The sequence below is a fragment of the Crinia signifera genome, chromosome 1 (genome assembly GCF_055691185.1).
Source record: "Crinia signifera chromosome 1, ASM5569118v1, whole genome shotgun sequence".
NCBI classification, from domain to species: Eukaryota; Metazoa; Chordata; class Amphibia; order Anura; family Myobatrachidae; genus Crinia; species Crinia signifera.
The window spans coordinates 352,233,223-352,255,921 of record NC_139217.1 but is presented as its reverse complement, the minus strand read 5'-3'; the positions used below and the strand labels follow the sequence as shown (position 1 = coordinate 352,255,921).

Here is a 22,699-nt window from a genome sequence, read left to right as displayed (position 1 = left end):
AATAAAGTAATAATAATGTCAATTGCCATAATGGCAGATTATGTGTCGAATCTTGTTGAATATTGTGAATACTTTAAAACAATTTCCTCACAATGACTTCCAAACTGAGAGAACTATAAATAATACAGGACTACGGATCACTGATCCCAGAGCCCGCATGTGTCACGCATGCACAGATTTAGAGACTTGCTCTGACTGGGAGATCACATTGCCATCTGTGATAACTGCAGATGTGTCTAAATCTCGGTACCTGCATATAAGTCTGAGCTTCTCATGTTACGCTCCATCTAAAATATAACATGAAAACCGGTTTTTAGAAACTTTTTTTCTGAAAAGCATATAAGATGGGTGTGGTATAGGGCTTCGACAGTGGGGATCCCAACAGTCAGTATCCCGACTGCCAGGGCTCCGACAGGGGGGAAAGCGCAAAGAAGCCCCTTGCGGGCTCGCAGCACTCGCCACGCTGCAGGCCCGGTGGTTAGCTACGCTCACCACAGGTTATATTCAGAATAGCCCCTGTGAGTCGGGATCCCCCCTGTCGGGGCACCGGCAGTCGGGATCCCAACGTCGGGATACTGACTGTTGGGATCCCCACTGTCGGACCGTCATCCGTCATCCTATAAGATATAGCATTTCATAACCTGGCAATGAGGATGACTGTATCTTACCTAGCTGTGTGTCTGGTTTTGTTGTGTGTGGTATTGCACAGATGCAGGGAAGTGGCAGCGCAATACCGTACAACTCGCCGACGCCGTATACTGCCTACTTTGCACAGCACCCCAATGAGGGGGCGTTTCATGCTTTACCCAACAGGTGTGTCTACTTCCATATATGGAGAGAGTGTGAAAAGAGATTGTGAACGTGGCACCTAGAAGCGTGGGTGTGTACTGCTACATCTGAGAGGAATCTTTGAAAATGACATATCCAAATGTAGATGAGCCCCAAAACAGTTAGTAAGAGATACTGTACTTGGTAAAGAAAAGTCACTGATACGTGTCAGGGATTGTTCTTCTATTGTGTTTTACACATGGTTCCATATAAATGGACACAAGACATGCATGCAGCCAGAGGGATCATTGTCTTATATCACCAATGCTGGGAAATGGTGCTGATCATTCAATGTAACTGTATCTATCTCTCATTCCTTTTTGTTACCAAAAGATATAACAGCTACATAATGTGTGCTAGGTGAAATGAGGGATATTGCTAGACTAATCGGGGAGAGAGGGAGATTGCTGCTATTTCAGGGAGTCTCCTGCAGAATTCAGGAGGGTAGGCAGCTATGGTACAACTTATATTATAATGCTGCAGGAGGCGTCTGTAGAAAAGATGATTCTGGCTCGCCAGGGCCATCTTAACGTTTGGGCTTAATGGGCAGCTGCCCAAGGGCCCCCACTTATAGGGGCAGTCATGTAGGGGTGGATTGGACTTTTTGTCAACTGCCTCTGGAGCTTCTAGGGAGGCAGGTAGAGAATGCTGCCTGGTTGCTTTGATTGTGAATTACACACAATCAGAAAGAATGGCCAGCTAGCAGCCTCTTCCTGCATCCCAGCCTGCAGCCAGACAGTGCATGCTGATTGGTTGATGGCTAGGGCTGAGTGCAGCATCCTCTTCTTTTATATTTTTTCCCATGTAAATAGGTGTGGAGCCCCCCCCCCCCCCCCCCCCCCCCCCCATGCAGGTCTTACAAGTTGATTAGACAGCCCTCCTGCTAGAATCTGCTGTCCGAATGCAGTGTCCGAAGACCCTTTACGATCTGAGTGGGAAAAATCGTACCCAGAGTGTCCGTAGGAACTAATCTGCTGTGTCCAGTATGTGTTCAATGACACAAACCGTGGGCTCAACATGTCCCAATATGTTGAATGGTCCTCTATGCCATCCCCAATGCTGCAGCTAAGGGGAGTTATGAGTGATCACACAGGATGCATTTTGCACAATATCACCACCATTAGATTTTAGTGTAACCATCAAGGTTTTGTAGAAATCCAAATCAGGCCGCATGAACAGTCAGTGGCATCTTATGGCATGCTTGTATGCAGTGATGCAGAACCTTGGGGTAACCCACATACTTAGTAGGTTCTTCTTCCTTCAGTAGTTTATTGTTAAAAGCTCATGCCCTGGTTCTTTATCGGTAGCCTTGTATAATTTTGTTCAATCAGGTTTTAGTTTAAACAAGAAAACAAGAAACAGCAGTACATATGTCTTATAAAGTACATACGATAGGTATGCTACGTGTAGCCTTGTATTAAGCACCCAACTCCACTGTAACTGAGATAGCTTCCAAGGCAAGAGAAATGGTGACTGTCCACAGAATTGTCTGTGCCATAGACGGAAGGTATGGATGAACGTACCACCTGATTGACACTTTTCCAGGAAGGTGGCGTATTCACCACTATCTCTCCAGTATTATTGGTTTACATTTCTGCCTACTTTTGAAGTTGTTTATTTGACTATGGGATGTGAGAGGTAGGAATTTACAGCAACCATCAGTGGTTTTGGAACCACCAATGCCCTCCCCCCCCCCCCCCCCCCACACACACACATGCACGCATATCAAAATAACAGAAGAAAAAAATATATAACTGCTTCATGACAGCTGATGAATGTACACCACGGTATGTTCAAATATACATGCACTGGTTACATTCTAATTCTATCATGGCAGAAGTGTAACTAGGTGAAACGGTGGCCCAGAACAGAGGTATGTTTCGGGGCCAATTCCCCTAGTAATTTTTAATTACAAGAGCCCAATTCTGGTTCTTAAAATACAGGGAACCCCTACTCAATTTTTTTCCTGTATTTTTAGAACCAGCACCGGCTCAAAGAGCTTGGTGCTGGTTATGCTAATGAGGGGGAATACATGCTGTTTTTTTTTTTACATTTTTAACTCTTTCTTTAACTTTTGCATACAGAAACACTGCATGGTTCTGACTGATCCGCGTATCCTTCTGCAAAGGTGGTTTATTTGACATTCGTATTTTGAGCTGAATTATCGCCCAACTTTGCTGATATGAATTATAGTACATTTCTGTGATGCCCTGGTGCCTTTTCAAAGTCCTGCCAAGTTTGGATTATGGTCTATTAATTCGCACTTGTGTTCTACTGTGATTTTCATTCATATTTGAGCAAAATTTGAGGTTTGTTTTTTTGCTTAGTAAATTTCCGATTTGTGATTGCCAAATCACAATGTCATTAAATATTAGTAAATTTACCCCTCAGAATCTACATATCCACACAGCTCTTTTTTGTGCATGTGCAATACTTATGTATTTCTATATTTAAAAAACAAAAAACTGGCCATTAGTCACCTGGGATGTATACGGGTGGTGTAACAGTTACTGCCTCACAGCACTGAGGTCATGGGTTTGATTCCCACCATGGCCCTATTGTTGTTGAGATTGTACATGCTCCTTGTATTTGTGTGTGTTCCTCTATGTTTCATTTTTTTTTTTAACAAATAACCAGTGTCATTTTCTCATACATCAAGTCATTTTTTCTCTATTCTCTCTTTTTTTTTCTTGCATCTTGTAGGTGCTACTGCTCTTGTCAATGCCGGTCTAGTGTCACAGCTGATGATCAAGGTGGACTCAGAGGTGGAAGAGATACAGGAGGTTATCCTAGCCACATTGCATTTTTGCCTCCAAGCAGATGTTACCCAGGCTCTTGGTGCAGGAGCTGTTTCTATACTGAAGGGGAAGCTCAGCCATCCCCTAGTAGGCATTAGGAGGAAGGCAGCCTGCGCCCTCATGGAAATATGGTGAGACTGAAACACTGCTATTATTTTATGTTTAAAGCCACTAGGGGGCAACAAGTCTGCATGAAAGACATTTTGTCATTCTTGTTTAACAGCAACAATAATACCCCATTCACACCAGAAATGCAGGGACAAACCCAGGAATTCAGTTCCCGGGACAAGCAGGGACATTCCCGGGTTTGGACCCATTCACACCAGAAATGTCCCTGCATTTTCTGGTGTGAGAAGGGGGCGGGAAGGAGGCTGGCAGGAGGTGGGGAGGAGGCTGGCAGGAGGTGGGGAGGAGGCGGGCAGTCGGCGGGCAGGCGGTGGAGGTGGGGAGAATACTCACCCCGGTTGCTGGTCCTCCTAGGTGTTCAAATTGGCAAGCAAACATTTGTATTCATCATAATGACCTGTAATGGTTACCTCATATAGGAAATCTAATCTTATTTTACACATAATTTTTTATTTAAATTTATATAACAAATGTGAACGACACTGGCATTTTTAGCAGATATGGAGTTGCAGAAATGTCTATTAAATAGGCCAGAGAGTCTAGGCTTTTATTATTCAGAGTTTGTCACAATACGGTGTAGTGTGTGGGTATTCACAATAGTCTGTCCCTATTTCCTCCAGTGTGTTTTTGCTTTTGCCAATAGAAGCAGTGTTTTACACCTGTGACTGAAGGGTATCAGCTCACGTAATTTATGTAAATAATGCTTAATTTACCAAAGATGTCATGCTTAATATGAAGTCTATAAAATATAGAAGCAAATGATTTATTAAGCTAGTTCCGGTAAATGGTTGGTAGTTAGGAAAAACACAGTCATTTTCTAGCCATTGTCAAGTCACCTGCTCAGTCTGAGACAATTAGGGTTACTCATAGGCCCAATAGTCCAACCCATTGGAGTGTCTGTAATGGGTGCAGTGTGCCCACACTACACACCCATTCCATCTATTCTTACCTATTCGAATTCAGCATCGGCAGTCACAGCTTGGTAAAATCACCTACCATACATGACATTTTGCACTTGTGCAGTTAGCATATCACTGCGAAAATGGGGATTTCCTGCTGCACTATTTGCATGGAGACCTGCACATGTGCTGTAGATGCTGGCACAATGCCTGAGCCTACTAGAGTTTAGAGCAGCGCTGCCAGCTACAGAGGAGGGGAGGGAACCCTTTTGAACGTGACAACCTTAGTTATGAGGGACGCCTCTATCGTGTCTCTGATCTGTAAGCACCCTGTGCGGGAAGCAGGTGGGCAGCTGACATCCGCTGACATCCCCGTCCCCCACACCCGTGTCACCAGGCGATTACCATGGGAATGCCCAGCATTTTCATTGGAAAGCCCATGAAACGCTGGGCGTTCCCATGGGCTTTGTCCCCCACCAGCCACCTCATGCCCACTGGCTGCACTGCTAGGTGCGACTGAGACAGCGAACATGTAGCTTGCCGTGCCTGCTTGCATCCTGCATCTGCACATGCGTAGACGCAAAAGCGGTCCCCCGTGTGAACGCGTGGGGGAGACTGAAACAATTACAACAAGGGCACAGTGGAATTTTCATTGGCCATTGTCTTTTGTTGTAAAATATGTGGTATATTGTAATGTATGGTAATGATATTCATAAGTGTGTGTGTGTGTGTGTGATCATTATTTTTCTGGAGGTGTGTAATATACTTTGTTCAGTCTGGTGTCTACACTATTCACATGCAATTTGGGCTCTTTTCATGCTATTGTGGCAATCAATCACATCCAATCACATCCAAATTGCAACCCACCAGAGCCTGCGAGTTGCACTGGCTGCAGAAGCAATCTATTGGATTGCTTCTGAGCCAGGCAGGCTTGGCTGGGATTGCATGTGATCAGTGGCTGCTCCTACCTCTGTGTAGGAAGGGGGCGTGGTCTGCCACTGGCCACAATGCCACCCCCCTCTGCTGTGGTCACGTGTGATATTGGCCTTAGTACTGCGGATGCGCATACACCAAATTCTATGGGTTGCATACGCCTTCCGGGATACCTCCCATTAGGACTGCATTGGGTGACTGGCAGATCGGACATGCAATAGGAAGTCACTGCCAGTCACAGTAAAGCCAGACTGCATCTGGCTTCACTTAGGAGAGCAAAGTGGCGGATTTTACCTGGGGGGGTCCTGTAGCCCATAGATAAAAACCACCACCGTAGTGTATGCCCAGCTTTACATATAACTAGTTCACTTTGTGGTTGTGCCAAACAATTTGTGGGTAATGGACATTATGTACATTAAGACATAAATCATTTAGGCGTGAACTTTTAGTGCATTGATCTACAGCAGGGGTCAGGGAACCTTTTTACCTTTTATCCCAAAATATATTTAGATACGCCGACATTACCCTCTTGATTTGAAAGGAAGGAATTCATATAATTGTTATACACACTGTACAGTACCCCCAGAGATTGATGACATATCCTTCTAATATGGTACACAGTCTGGCAGCAATTGATGATGATGATGATTACCACCATACACAGCCATACATGGTAATCATCATCAATGGCTGCCAGGCTGTGTGTGGTATAGCCATTGATAATGTGATGTCCAGACAACTATTAGTGTCAGTATTTCAAGATGATATAGTGACAGTCTGTGCAAATATTTTCCCTAGACTAGAGATGGGTATAGCTTGACAGGAGCCTATAACCAGGCAAAGAAACTCTGCGGCGCAGCAGCAGCAGTACAGACTGCGGGCTCCCAAGATGGGGCAGCAACTAGTCGACTCTACTAAAGAAGTGGGTGGACTTGGAGGCCGGGCCAGGGGCATCACACAGGCAAGCGTGTTATATACAAGGTTTCAAAGAAGCAGCGCTGGTGTTACAATGAACGGATTGACCAATTTCAAGGTGGAAAATCAATTTATATTACAGATTGAATAAAAACATTACATACATTTACACATAACAATATCACACAATAAAAATAGTAAAAAAGAAGGTCTCACTCTTTGATTGGATGTACATCCGTGAGGGCCACTGCCCTAACCAGTATCAGTCCAATTGGAAAGTGCACTTAACCAATGGTATATCTGCCGATTGGGAAAATGAATGAGGGGAAGGTTGTGGGGAACAATTCACCGGTCCTCTCTATATTCACGGGTGGATGTTAGTTGCCGCTGGAGGAATCAATGGAGAAATGTCCGTGTTATATCCCTCAAAGTACCTCTAGTGGTTTTTTTAGGGAAATTGGTATTCAATACCCAAGTCGGGCACCTCCCATATGTGAAAAAGGTCACAGTGGATGTTGTAAACATTGGAGGAGGGTGGGCAGGGATTCTCCAACCTGGACTTGGTTTGATATGGGGGGGAGGCAGGAACCTCTAACAGGTAGCTATGATGGTATTTGCTCACCTGGAGGTAGAAGCTGCTGGTTACCCCATGTCACTATTTTGGTGGAGATTGACAGTCCCACTTGAGGTATTTTGGTGAAGGACCACTGTCTAACACAGGTGGCTATTGATGGCGAGGCTCACCTGGAGTTCAGTGTCCTGTAGATGGTCTTGGAGGGAGAGTCAGGATGGAAGTTCCCAAAAGTAGGCAGAGGGTGGACTGGATGGTGTTGTGGGTCCAATCTGTCAAGAGTGAGAGGCTGCACCTGACGCGTTTCGCCACTAGCTTGTGGCTTTTTCAAAGGTTTGAAAAAGCCACAAGCTAGTGGCGAAACGCGTCAGGTGCAGCCTCTCACTCTTTTTTTGAACCGATGGTAATGGTTTTACCATTCAATGGCAGCATTCCGATGTTTGCCTCCATTGAATAGTATACATTTGATGGTGTTGCGATTGTTTTACTGGGTCCCGCTCCCAGTCCCATCCAAAGGTGATAATGCTCAGAGCTTTTGCCCATGCTAAAAATGTTTGTTTTTTCTTACATGTGCAAATCAAATGATCATTTTCTTCTATTGAATTCTTTTGTTGGAGTGGCTACTTACCGTCACATCGATAAATTTGATGGAGGAAGCACAACCATCATTTGATTGTGTGCATACGATGTCCATCCCTTGTAGTAGTGGAAGATGCTGAGAGGTTTATACCGACAATCATATCATCAGAGACTCACCCCGTGACTCACCATGAATTGCAATTGCAGGAAAGGACCTTCGATGTGACACTTTTCATGCGATCCGTAGCAACAATGCATCAGAATCTCATGAAAAGTGCCCATATGGCAATAGTGGATGGCTGCCTTACGGCCCATGATGATGTGATTGGGTAGCAAAATGAAAACCCTAAACCACTTGTTTCACGGAGGAAGTGGGCAGGATTCAAATGGTGGTTTACACTTCTGAAACAGGTCCCAGACCATACAGAGAATAGGCAAGTAATTTATTGTACTGTATTTTGTAAAGATTACAATGCTAAATTATTATAAAAAAAATAAAAAGTATAATTTGACCACTGGGTGGTGCTGCTCTATCGAAACTATTCTAGAATTAAAGCAGAGACAGCTTATTTTAAGCACAGTTTTCTGTTGTTGTTGTTGTTGTTGTTGTTGTTTTTATATTTATTTTTATTTATTTTTTAAGTCAGAAACTAGTCATTAATATCCTGCACCTGGTTTGAAAAAAAAATGAACTTTTCTGTAATTATTCATATGATAAAAAAAGCATTGCTGAGGTAGAGAAATTATTTTTATGCACATTGAATGATGTAAAAGCAAAGAAATAACGTTGGGGCTGATGCTGTGTTTCTCAGCTTGTGCAGTGTAAAGTACACAAATTGGTGACAGCTCCCCAACTTCCTTTACCTGCCTACCACTCCTCTAATGTAGTGTACACACGGTGCAATTCTGACTAACATTATATTCAATTTTGGCTATATAGCAAAATCGAATAGAAATCAAATGCGTTTTGCTTGCCGTGTGATTCGATCCCTATCGAATCGGCATCGAATCACAAGGCAAACGCACCGTGTGTACACACCTTAAGCCCTTACCCCTCATCTAACGGCCCGGTTGGTGCAAAGTTGTTGCGAGGCCCCCTGGTAACAAATAGTAATTGATTTTAAATAGCGCTTTTTCCCCATAGGATTTAAGTCTCTTTACAATTGAGTGGATTCAGTGGGCACATTTGAAGAAGGATCATAGCTTTTGGTCAGTCCATTTACTTTAAATGTGACACGGGTATTAAGGGCCTGATTCAGGATCGCTTTCACTGCTTAGCAAGCGGCTAACCGCCACCTGCTGCCTCAATGAATGCCCACCCCCTGCTTCCCCTCGGTAACATCGGAGGGGATGCGTCCAAAAACACTTTCCCTGGCATGCGGCCAAAGGAAAAGGTCGCCGACCATCGAATTACTTCTCTCTTAAAACTGACTTTTATTTCAGACGCTATCCGCCAAAGACGGGGCTGGCCTCAAACTGGTATTAAATTGGTATCTTGCCTAGGGCAAAAATTGGGGTGAGGACACAGTGCTACTATTATTCAAGAGATGAAGACTAAAAACAATTTAATGACATACATAAAAATGTAAATGAAAAAATGTGCATATTCTCGTGGTATATGGGGTGATAAGCAATGATAGTGGAATAATAAAGCAGTATTAAGCAGTCATATACAATCCCATTCCTATAATGACCACATTGGGACACAGAGATGAAGAATAGGAATACAGTTCGAGCCTCATGAGGTCTAAATCAGCCTCTGCTCCCCTCTCCCCCCCCCCCCCCCCCGAGGGTGCAGTGGGCTACCCTAAAAATTGGGAGCCTCCCACAACTTCCAGTACAGCAGGTAAGTATGGCATACATATGTGAACATGATGGCTTATTTGGGCATTATAGAAAGGTGCAGCAGCATAACCTGTTCACCTATCGATGCAGTGAACAATGTGGAGTATAAACAGTTTGTGACCCTATGCATCCAGTGCACAATGTTTTCTTTTAAATAGCATAAATTAGTAAATATTTATTTGCAAGCAAATATGCAACACAATATACAATTCAAATTAAATCCAATTAGCTAAATAAAATAAAAAAAAAAGGTATTTTTTCCCCTCTCCTCCGGGACGCCTCTATATGAGCTGCTGGGCTGCAGCCCATAAAAACCAGGTTCTGCGCATGTGTGCAGTACAAGGACGATACTGTCCCCAATATGCCTCAGTGGGCTGCAGTCAAAAAGGGGTGGTGGGGGAAAGGGGACAGCTCGGAGTGGGTGGAGTAGAGAGATGCTGTGCTGGAGCGCAGGGTTGCTTCCCTGGTGGTGGGCATAGGAAAGCCCCAACAATACATTCTGATCCAGTGAGGGGGCACTCGGGAAGCTGAGTAGATCTATAATGCCTGGAAGTGCCATGACTTTGCGGAACACACACCGGACGCCATGATGTGTTTTATATGTTGATCCTGTGTTATTAGCTGTTTTGCCGGTGGACTCTCTTATCCACATGTACAGTTTTTACAATTACTTGTTGTTATTATCAATTGTATTTTCATTGTTTATTTAATTTTATTGTACAATTAAAATATTGTTGGGAAAGAAACCCATAGAAAACAGAACTACCAGGTAAAACACCATACAAGAGATGGGAAAATAACTAGTTAAATCAAGGTGAAAAGTGTCCCAAAGTGGGCATCTACAATCCTGGCATCAACAAGGGTAAAGAGACACTGAAGTAAGTGGCAGTGTCCTTAGCTAGCATCAAGATCACATGACATTACAGGTTGGCAGAACGTTGTATTTACTGTTGTATTCTTTCCTGTCTGTCATCTAGCCAGAAAAGACGGAAGTGATGTTGCATGCCAATCTAGGACTTGAATGGGTTGGAAGTTAAAGAGTGTATCACAATGTTCATGTGGTTACTGAGGAGCTCATTAAAAGGAATTTACTGTGTCTAAGGGAAGGGAGGGGGGTATCCTACGGGATGTCTCTCAGCCTGCACTTACCTACTATTAAATTGTCCTTTCTGGGAGGAGCCTGAAGAGGAAAAGCAAGTTGGCTGTAATGAATGCTGGGCCGGAGTATCTGCATCATTAGGCCCCGGCCACTTGGGGCAAAGTGCAGCGAATCACGCATATTTGAATTGGGCGGAAGGCCTAAATGATGCAAGTGTACCACATGTACCACAGATTCCTGTTACAGTTCTCCCCATTCTAGGAAGTGGACAGAATGCTGGAAGGACTGCTCCAAAAATCAGGAGTCTCCTGCGGGATGCGGGAAAGTAGACAAGTATGATCAGCCTCAAGTTATTGTGGTGATCTCTGTTATTCTGGTCTGGGCTGATGTATTAGCTGTAGTTTATAGGGACTTAGGCGTGTTATGTACACTGCTACTGCTTCTCCCCCGTGTATGAATGAGGAGGTAGGTGAATTATGCATCCCTATCTTTATCAACAATGCTATCTACAATACAGCGTGCTGATATGCTAGGCACTGGCCAGACAACTGCAGCTGACATTGCCCATTCACCACAGCAGGGATAGCTCTGTCCCTGGCTGCGTCGGCAGCCAGCTGCACGGAAGATCTTTTGGGATTCTTCCCTGTTCTGGCAGACTATGGGGTAAATTTACTATGATGGGAGTTCTATTGTAGATGTGATTTTGTCCATAGCAACCAATTGAATCCCATCTATTATCTTCTAGTGCTAAGTAGAATCTGATTAGTTCAGGGTTGCCGACTTTGTTATTCTCCTCTCTGGGAGAAGCCCGGAGAGGAGAGTTTCAGCAGCCGCTCAGGGGGCGGGGCTTAAGCGGGACATCACTAAGCTCCGCCCCCATGATGATAATTTACGGATCTCCGTGGAGACCCGAGGATTGTGGCATTTTAATCCGGGGGACAGCGGGGGTGCCCCCTGAATCCGGGAGGGTTGCCCACCCTTCCGGGGGCCGGGAGGGGGGACCCGATTTTCAGGAGACTCCCGGAAATTCCGGGAGGGTCAGCAACCCTGCATTAGTTGCTATGGGTAACAAACCATCTTTATAATTTACCCCTAGATGTTCGTACTTCTCGTAGCTACCGCTTCCGGCTTTACATTGAACAAGAGGCAAAGCAGGAAGAGCCATACTGGCATGATCTGTGTTTGTATAATACACCTGCCCCTCTGTGTTTCATTTTTCTGTTAGGAGTGGATGTGGGCCAAGATCTTTCAGCTTCAGGACTTTTCCCATAAAGGCTGATTTTATTTTAGAGTTGTTAAGGGTACTAGTGTAGTAATATATCAGTGCATCAGCATGCTGATGGGAGAGGGGACAATGAGATCCCATGTATGCACATTATATAATAAGTGAGTATGAACTGAAGAGTTGAAATGTTATCATATAGCCCTGTCACATTAGAGCCCAGTATGTTGTAATAGTTTTTAATCACTAGGTGGCAGCAAACACTCCTATGTGATTCTGGTCAACAGTACATAGAATAGATTTTTCTTACTACTTGCCAGGCAAATAAATTTTGTATCAGCACACATGGGAGCTATCATGCCCAGAGCAAGTGCAAGTCCCCCCCTGCCCCACACAAACCCACCCACTTACCGACCATTAAAAAAAAAAATTGGCACTCTCAATAAACAAAATAAGGGCCTGATTTAGCTTTGTTAGATAAAGTATACAAGCAGGCAAATGGGCAAAACCATGTTGCACTGCAGGTGGGGCAGATGTCAAATTTGCAGCGCTATAGGAGCTGTTAGCTGCGCCATAGGCGAATCTAGAAATATGGTAATGGGTGGCCCCAAAAAGGGGGTGTGGCGTCATGGAAAGGAGGCGTGTCATTACACATTAGACCACACACCGCAATGCCAATTACACATTTTAGCAAACTCCATAATACCCATTACAAATAAAGCCACACGCCGTAATGCCAATTACATATTGTGCCACACATAATGCCCATTACATACTATGTAACAAACCGTAATGCCCATTCGCAAATCTGCTCATCTACATCTCTTAGAAGCGCAGGGGCTGCTGGGAGCACTACTAGCAGCGAAAGCAGGCTAAAGGTTCCCAGCCGCACAGTCATTGCACACAGCCCGTTCTGGAGAGTCAACACTCTTTGTGCCCTCCCACTTCCTCCCCGACACCCCTGGCCCGGCACCACTCTCTTCAACTGATTGAGGCACTGACTGAGACTTGCGCCGCACCAAAAAATTAAATAAAAAATATAACCTAGAGCGGACGACAGCCACAGCCAGCCAGCCAGTCTAATGGGTGCTCCAGTGCACCCCCGGACCACCCCTTAGAATCAACTATGAGCAGCGCTGGAGAAAGCCAGCTCACCCCGCTGTCAGTGCGGGGTGAGTTGGCTCTGAAGAAGGGAGGACAGTGCTGGACCCTGGGTCGGTAAGTATATTGGTGTAAAAGTGAGGTGTGTGTGTAATAAAGTTCTACTTTTCTGAGTGTGTATTATTTTAACATTCTTTTTACAGGTGGACTACCAGTGTCCCAGTGGGCCCATTAATGCCCCGCATGCTGGGACTTGTGCTTTGCAAAGTGGCAGCATGAGTGGGAGGCCTGCTCGCACTTGTCGTTCACCTGTATAAAGCAATGTTATGAATGAGTGTTTTAACCCTATCAGGCCGGCGTTCACATCCCAGGGACACCGGTGACAGCCCCGGGCTTCAGACCTGGATGGGTAAAGCCTGGAGGGGGGGAACCCTTTATTGGGGGGGTCCCCACTCCCCCAGGGACCCCGTCCAAGGCTAACCAGCCACGTTGCTCATTGTTCGGCCAGGGGACCTTATGTAAAAAGTGTCCCCCGGCTGTGGCATTACACCGTGGGCTGTTGGAGCCCAGTGGTGATTTCAAAATACAGAGGACCCCCAGATTTTTTTGTCCCCCGTATTTTTGGAACCAGGTCCGGCTCAATAAGCCCAAGGCTGGTTATGCTCAGGATGGGGGACCTCACGCCATTTTTTTAACACAAATTTGCACATTTTCATGACTAAAAATCACACATTATCGCACTTAATCGCACTTTTTTGCCTATAATACGTAGCTCATTAAATATACGAATTCTCCGCAAAAAATGTGATTTTTAAAAAGTGCGATAATGGGCGATTTTGAAAAGTTACTTAAAATCGCATTCTATGAAATGTCACCCGTGATGTGTCACTTTTCATGCAATCCATCGCAGCAAAGCATCGGAATTGCATGAAAATGGCCATATGATATCGCACTAGTGCATGGCTGCCTTTAGGCGGCATTAGTCGGAGGACAGCAGCTTTATTTGTACTGCTGATATCTGTGATAAATAGGCTTCTTATGCTTTGCATCACAGAAGTTACACGGTAAAGTCTGTCACTTACCAAAGCTGGCAATAGCCTTCACCGCCTTTACTTGCCTATCCTCCAGGAATGTCAGGGAGGCTTACGAAAAAGTGGCCACGTCTCCTGAAATCTGGCTGCCCCTACCCTTACCCTGGTGATGATTGGATTTGCACTGCATTTATTGTAAACACATCTCAATTGTGCAGTGCAAGTATTCTCGGAATTAATTGTGCATTGCCAGTAATCGCTGCATTAATTGTGCAATGCTAGTAATTGTGCAAGGCCAGTAATCTCTGCATTAATTGTGCAATGCTAGTAATTGTGCAAGGCCAGTAATCTCTGCATTGTTCAATGTCACAATTGTGCAAGGGCAGTAATCTCTGAATTAATTGTGCAATGCCAGTAATTGTGTAATGCCAGTAATGTCTGTATTGTAATTGTTGATGTGGTCATGATTGCATGATTATTGAAACAATGCCCCCTGACTGGTCTCATTTGACTTGCCACCCCACCCCGTATGACTCATCACACCCCCTGCACTGATCCCTCTGCTATGATGACCTGGCTGTCCTCTCCCGGAATAATATTCTGAATCTCCACTTTGGCTCCTGGAGCTAGTGGTCCACCAAAGCCACCGCCCCTGGATATTGTAGTTATGGGAAAATGTGGGAATAAGGATTATTGAGAATGCTCACACACTGCAGTATATAGAGTGTCTCTCCTGACTGATCGCGCTGATTATCCAATGGTCGTGTTTGTGAGTAAGATTTCACCGATTTATCATTGAACGCCTAAACAATATCAAGCTGATACACTGATTATTGTGAAATTGATAAATGATTGTATAGTGTGTAACTAGCATAAGATGGAAAACTAGGCGATATGTTGTCCGATCCCACGGTTTGGACCGACATATCGTGTAGTGTGTAGCCACTACTGCCAGCTTCAGTCTTCTGACACCGGGGACATCCCATCTGCTGTGGTGTCCTACACCATGCTGTTGAATGTGTTGGGTGTGATGTCAGGCAACGTACAGGACTTCCAAGAGAAATCCTCGGCCCCGGTACAATAGCTTCCCAGGGCCCCCTTGAAGGGGGTGTAGCCACAGCATTTTGGGGGCACGGTCTGCTGCTGCCTCACGCCCAGAGGCACCAGGCACCCCTGCACCGCTGCTATCTGCCCGCTCCTGGTCACCCTACAATTTAAGTAATGTGCAGGGCTACCGGTGTGTGGGAACAGGCGTGTTTTTATTAGGGATGCCAATCACGGGAATCCCAGGATTGAGCATTTTTCAATCCCAGGCCCTGAGAATAAAAAAGATGCCCCAGGATTGGCATCTCTACCTGTTCCCCCTTCCCCACCCTACGTCAACCCTGCACATCACTCTCCACAACTGCCGATACCTTTACACACCATCCCTGCACACACTACCATCGCTACTCGGCACCCTCTTCCCCACACACATCGCCGCTACTCCTTGCACACACTACACTATTGCTGCCACCCTGCACCTCCCTCCCCTTACATACAACACTACCAATACCTTGCACCCACCTCTCTGCACATACTACATTATTACCACTACCCTGAACCCTCAGAATACATTGCCACTACCCTGCACTCCTCCCCGCACATTACATTGCCGCTGATCTGCACCCTACTTCCCAAACACACTACACTACCTTCACTAGCCTGCACCCCCTCCATGCGCACACAACATTACCTCCACTACCCTACACCTCCCTACCATGCCCTACAACCCACACACATAAACTGCTGTTACCCTGCACCCGTTTCCTGCACACTACACCGCTGCTAACCTGCAACCCCATTACAGCACACTACACCGTTATTACCATGCACTCCCCTTAATGCACACTACACCACTGCTACCCTGCACCGCCATTACTGCACCACTGCTACCTGGTACCCCCCTTCCTGCACACTACACCGCTGCTACCCTGCAACCCCTTATTGCACACTACATCGTTATTATCCTGCACTCCCCATACTGCACACTACACCAGTATTACCCTGCTCTCCCCTTACTGCACACTACATTGCTGCTACCTGGCACTCCCCTTCCTGCAAACTAGACTTCTGCTGCCCTGCACCCCCCTTCTGGCACACTACACCACTGCTACCCAGAACCCCACTCCCTCTCTACACTACCATTACAGCTGGTGTGGTGGTCAGAGGATGCAGCCGCTGTGAACAGATGACAGTGGAGCATCGCAGCAGGTAAGATCCAGAGATGCTGCTGAATCTCATCACCAAGCCGAGAAGCCGGGTCAGTAGCTTCCACACCAGCCAGTAACCTGGGCTGGCTGCAGGAGCAACCCTGCTCACTAGTAGGGTTTAAATCCCGGCAAATTTTCCTGGCCAACCAAGGGATTTTCGCTGGTGTTAAAGAGGTAAATACATCTGCCCCATTGTCTTTCATGTGGGTCAATATTTTCTAACAGGACAATAGAAGTGTAAATCGGCAAAAATAGATCATGTCAGACTAATTTAATTAGCTTCTATGAGGAAGTCAGTAGGGGGCTGGACTTAGGAAAATCTGTTGATGTAATAGTGCTTGATTTCGCTAAAGCGTTTGACACGGTGCCTCATGAAAGGTTATTAATGACAATAGGGACTTTCGGGTATGGAGATAAGATTTGTAATTGGTTTAAAAACTTGTTGCACAATCGGGGACAGAGAGTGGTGGTAAACGGCATACATTCCAGCTCGGGTAAGTGGAGTCCAGCAAGGTTCAATATTTGGACCCACCTTGTTTAATATATTCATTAATGATATTGGAAGTGTAGATAGATAGACTTACTAAAAATTGTGTTTGCCAGTCTGTTGTTTTCCAATGGTCTTACCCATCGTGTTTGGTCGTACCAAATTCTATACCAGACAGTATATTTATGAAAGACTCCATACTGAAATCCACGTGCAAATGTGATTAAACACGACTGAACTCGAAAAACACTATAAAACAAACACTATAGCCCTTATTCAGATCTGATTGCAGTACAAATTTGTTCTCAAAATGGCAAAACCATGTGCACTGTAGGAGGGGAGAGAGTTAGATTTGTGTGAGTTATTTTGTTTCTGTGGCAGGGTAAATACTGGCTGCATTATTTTTAAACCGCAATTTAGATTTCAGTTTCAACACACCCCACCGGAATTTACCTCTCTCTATACATGTTACATCTGCCCCACCTGCAGTGCACATGGTTTTGTCCATTTTGAGAACAAATTTGTACTGCGATCAGATCTGAATTAGGACCCATGTCATCAACAAAGCTCTATAAATATGCCCCAAACCAATCAGAACATGTACATTGTAGTGGGTTTTGGTGGTTTAAGTTGGCATTGGTGGAGTTTGAAGAGGATTTGTTGTTGGAGTTGGGTGTAGGAGTTTGTGGTGTCATTTGGAGCTATCTGTTTGAGAGTAGTCTTGTGGATTTCATGTATTTTTTCAGACAAACTACATAGTCTTATTCATTTTGTGATGTCACTGTTTGTGATGTATGTGTGGTAAGTGTTTAGCGATAGTGCCATTTTCTGTTGTTTTTTTTCTCTTACTGTCCTGTGCCATAACTAGGGTGGATGAAGAGTGTGCCACTGAATACAATGCTGCAGGGTAGGGGGAGCGGTAGGCAGAACTTGTTATCTGTTTTAATTCATTTCAATTGTAGCTTCCCTCCTATTTGAAGCCTGTCTGTCCCATCTTTCTGCCTCCCCAGTCATCAAACTTTCTACCAACCCAGCCAGCCCCCTTACTGCCTCTCCAGCCAGCCCAATTACTGCCTCCCCAGCACCATTCTGTTACCCTTGCACAATACATTTGAAAATAAATGTGAAACACTGTAATGAGTCATGTGAAAAGGACACATTCGATAGTGTGCAGTGCAATACAACTACATCAAACAATTATTATTATTATAATTATTTCACTAGCTGGATACACAGCCCCTTGTGTAGATAGAGCAGTGGTTCCCAACCCTGGTCCTCAAGTACCCCCAACAGTGCATGTTTTGCAGGTCTCCACACAGAATCACAAGTGCTATAATTAGCTCCACCTGTGGATCTTTTCAAATGTGCCTGAATAATGAGTGCACCTGCCGGGTGACCTGGAAAACGTGCACTGTTGGCGGTACTTGAACCAGGGTTGGGAACCACTGAGCTAGACCATAGCAGTTATTTGTGATATAATGCCTATTGAATTCTTTCCGACTCCTGGTCTGCTCTCTCCGGGAGAGCAGTCAGGTTGGCTCATCTCGGTGCCGGGGTAGTCACAATGTTGGTAAAGGGGGCAGGGTAAAGGCAGAACTTTATAAAGGGGACAGGAGGTTAGGCAAGTATGACATATTGTTTGTTACTGCCATAACGTGGAGTAGGCAGACTGTTTTATGTTTGTTTTTATATTTTATGATGTCCACATACATTTACGTTCCATTTACCAGGAATCTGGCATGCTTGACTGTGGACATGGTAACACACGTACACAGTTAAAAGGCAAAGTTTCAGAAATGGAGCAATCTAACATTTTATACATAATTTAGTTAATTGTATTAACTTTTTTCCATGTGCTTTTGATCCTACAAGAGTCCAATATTTAATGTGTTTCAGACGTCAGCTTGAGAAACCGATTAGCAGATAGGTGGCAGTTATAACGTATTGGTGCATTAGCCATGATTTCTAGGTACCATAAAGGTTACTGTATAACTAGCTAACAGGTTGCAGTATATTGAATATATTTGCTATTGAAAGGACTCTGGATTTAAGATATCAGCAGCTTCTGTTTATCTGGAAAATAATTCCTGATTATTTTACAAATAATAAGCAGTAGAAGCTTTGAGGTTTGACCTTTTAATCTCTATCAGAACAATTAAATAAATATTATTTGACTAAGTGTTCCTTATTGCCTACTGCAAATAAATATGTGGTGTTGACGTTATTTGCAAGATTATATTGTGCTGCTGTTTTGATGAATTAGTGCTGCTTCGTGTTAGTGACTGTGCTCCACATGGGGGAATCATTTGGGCATTGCAATCAGAAGAAGTGTAACACCATATACAGTATTAGGGGTATACACAGTCAGCTGACCCCTTGCACACTCCGTTTCCCTGTAGCTAGGTTTTCGTAACGATGGTGAAACATGTGCAGTTAAAACAGCAAACCTCGCCTCTTAATGCAGCGTCCTCCCTGCATTAGCCACACGCTACGCTGTTTGGGGGAATCCTGGCTGTCCTCTGACAGTGAGGATTCCCCCGGAACATAAAGCAGGGTGAGCGGCCGGCGCAGTGTTTAAACGGCGAGGGTCACTTGTTTTCGTGATCCCCAACGTTTAACCCCCCCCCCGCCAGCTGCATTGAATACAGGCCGATATGTTAACCATTGGAATCTAATGGTTTATTTACAGGTAGCATATACTCTCCTACTATGCATATTGAGAGGATGGTTTGTATGGGAACCAACTGCTGTGTTATAACCCACAACTGCCATGATCAGGGCGTAGCCAGAACTTTTTAATTTTATAGCCCATTTCCTGAACCATACCAATGTTATGCCCCATAGTATTTTTTATATATTTTATATATTTGTTTAGCAGTGCCTAAGTTCACATTATAAAACATTGTAGGGCTGCCATTACACCCCATTTCATATTATGTTACATTATTGTGCCTCCCCCCAGTTCATATTATGCCACACTATAGTGCATCTGCTTCATATTGTGCCACATAACAGTGCTTCACTTCATATTATGAAACCTTACAATAACCTTCAGTTAATTTTACATTATAAGAAGCAGGACCAGGGACATAATAAGGTATATTATAGGCCTCAGAGCAAAAGTTTAAGGGCCTCTATGTATTGTAGAACCCAGGGTTGAAAAATATGTATACTGTACACTACTGTGCAAACCTTTAAGGGAGGTGTGGAAAAATGCTGCAAAGTAAGAATGTTTTAAAAATACAAAGTGCAAAGTGAATGAAAAGAAGAGAAATCTAAATCAAATAAATATTTGGCATGACAACCGTTCTTTTAAATCCCAGACTGACTCGAGGATGTTGGTATCAGGGCTCTGTGGGTATCTGTTGGTATCAGGGCACTTCCAATACTACTGAAAGGCAGCCCCAAACTTGCAAGTAACCTCCATAATGATTCACTGTTGTCTGCAGACTCTCATTATTGCATCGCTCTCCAGCCCTTTGGTGAACAAACTGCCTTATGTTATAGCCAAATATTGAAACATTTAATTCATCACTCCAGAGCACCTGCTGCCATTTTTCTGAACCCAAGCTCCTGTGTTTTCGTGCATAGTTGAGTCGCTTGGCCTTGTTTCCATGTCGAAGGTATGACATTTTGGCCTCAATTCTTCCATAAAGACCACTTCTGGCGAGATGTCTTTGAACAGTAGATAGTGTATCTGGGTCCCACTTGCTTCTGCCAGTTCTGAGCTGATGGAACTGCTGGACATCTTCCAATTTTGATGGGAAGTAAGCATGAAGTATCTTTCATCTGACGCACAAAGTTTCCTTGTCCGAGCATTTTGTCCACGGTCCTCAATGTTTCTAATTTCTTTGTGCTTCTTCAAAAGAGCTTGAACTGCACATCTTGAATCCCCAGCCTGCTTTGAAATGAAGCCTGGGAGAGTATGTACTGATGCAGTATAACTATCTAGTGTCTTGTTGCTCCCCATGGTGTATGACCTGTGACATGAAACTCCCCATTGTAGCAGAGTTTGGCTATTCCCCAGTTTAAGCATACTACACAGCTGTTTTTGTTACAGTTAATGTCTTTTCCTCAACCCACACTTACCTTATCGAGGAAGCTCAGCTGCTCTGTCTTTGTGAGCGGCTTGATGCCCCCTCGGTGTGAATGAGATGTGTAATTTCAAGGGAAAGGGAACTGGTGAAGAGGTTTGTAGCAATGCTTGGGTTTTTATGTTTATGCGTTGTTTAGAAAGCAGAAAAGTACCAGATATCTGGTTTGAGGGCAGCCTAGCAAATTTGAGATTCAGTTGTAATCTATATTTGTCTGTAGAGGTGAGAGAACATATGCACAAATCTTTGGAAGCAGATTGGGTGTTGCAGTTCTGTGTTCGGGGGGATACGGGAAAGAAGCCAGTCAACAACTTGTTCCTGTCCTTGCTAGTCTTAGTATAATTCTAAAAACTAATGTAGCTGCCATGAAATCAGATTTGCTACTACACTGTTACAGACCATGGGCCATGGAGATATTTTTCCACAAGATGAGGTAATCGGCTTCTTGCAAGACAAAGAACTTTCTTGTTCACTCTGAAGGAGACCTCTTTTCTAATGGATGTCTACCAAAGGCGAGATGTGGGGGCCCCCTCCGGTGCCGTCGCTGCTGGTCCCCGCCACCACCTCCATCTTGCTGTTCCGATCACCATCGCGAGATCGGCGCATGTGCAGTTGCCTTTTTGGTACTGCGCATGCGCTGGCCCCAGCCTCTATGGGGCTGCTTCAGGAGCAGACCCATAGAAATGCATTGATGGCCCTGGGTCTGGTGCATGCGCAGTATCGGGTGTGGTACTGCGCCTGTGCAGAACCCATTTTTAGGGGCTACCCCACAGCTGCACACAGAGAGGCATCCCGGAGGGAGGGAACACCTCCCAATGGTACTGCCTTGAGTGACTAAGGTTGCTCTCTTTATTGTATAGCATTTACTGGGATCACTGTATTGTATGGTGGCCACATGGGTGTGCTCTCTATTGTAGGATGCACTAAGTTTTGGGTAAAGGTAGACAGTGGAAATATGATTGATTTTTTTCTTTTTACAATGCTAGGAAAAATTTATTTTGATTTAGTCCTGCGTTTATAAGTCTGCTTTCATAGTATTTTTTCCAGGGCCACTTTACATTCTCAGTACTCCTCTTTATGGGCGTAAGTGCATATTTTAAGTGCATATTTTCATGCCACCAGCGCTTGCGCTGTATTTATAAAGTATTACCCTGTTACTCAACAGCCAAGAGTACCATTGTGTCTTTCCTCATGTAATAAACAGGATCTGAGATTGACGACCTGGGTTACCCATTTACTCTAATGCTCACCGAGGTCCTTCCCATGTAAAACCCTGCTACAGATAGAGCCATCTTCATCTAGCTGAGAACAATAGATGATAATAATAAGCCTTGGGGAGCCATGGCTCACCATGGCTCTCCATAGAAGGCTAGTTGAAGAAGGCTCCATCTGTAGGTACCCAGGAAGGATTCCCAGGGGACTGGACCTAGGTGGAGCCATTTCTACAAACAAAAAGTGTCGGTTGTTGCGCATTTATGTTTAATATCCTGGGAATATCTAGTCAGTGGAGTATGTGGGGTATTGTAAAGCAAACAGATTTTCAGCTATTCGTAGCCTCTTTGATTCCAATCTGATAAAAGTCACTGCAATGATATGCTCCTGCAATTGTAACTCTGTTTAAGATTTTACTGTCACCCTAAATATTGTATTAGATTTTGGTTGTCACCCTAAATATTTATTAGCTTATTCACTCTTCAAAATATCTGCATATGAATTTATTTTATAAATGACATTAGTTAGTAGCATAATGTAATCCTCACTCGTTCCTTCCCCCACAGTGTGCCACTAGAAGGAAAGGAGAGTGTGTGCAAAGCCGACATGGTTCCCCTGGTTGTTCAGCTCCTGGATGATAGCGACGCTGAAGTTAGGGCCAATGCTGCTGGTGCTCTGATGTACATCACTATCACTACCCCAGGTAA

The 22,699-nt window shown here is 44.5% G+C and overlaps 1 protein-coding gene across 6 annotated transcripts in view; it reads left to right on the top strand.

The window, feature by feature from the left end:
• The window catches only part of RSPH14 (radial spoke head 14 homolog), a 241,662-nt gene that overhangs the window by 217,517 nt on the left and 1,446 nt on the right, over window positions 1–22,699 (top strand). For all 6 annotated transcript variants that reach the window (XM_083148009.1, XM_083148044.1, XM_083148037.1 and 3 more), the window contains 2 exons: window positions 3,532–3,757; window positions 22,559–22,695. In XM_083148009.1, the coding sequence (XP_083004135.1) occupies window positions 3,532–3,757; window positions 22,559–22,695 (363 nt within the window). The remainder of the gene's footprint in view (window positions 1–3,531; window positions 3,758–22,558; window positions 22,696–22,699) is intronic.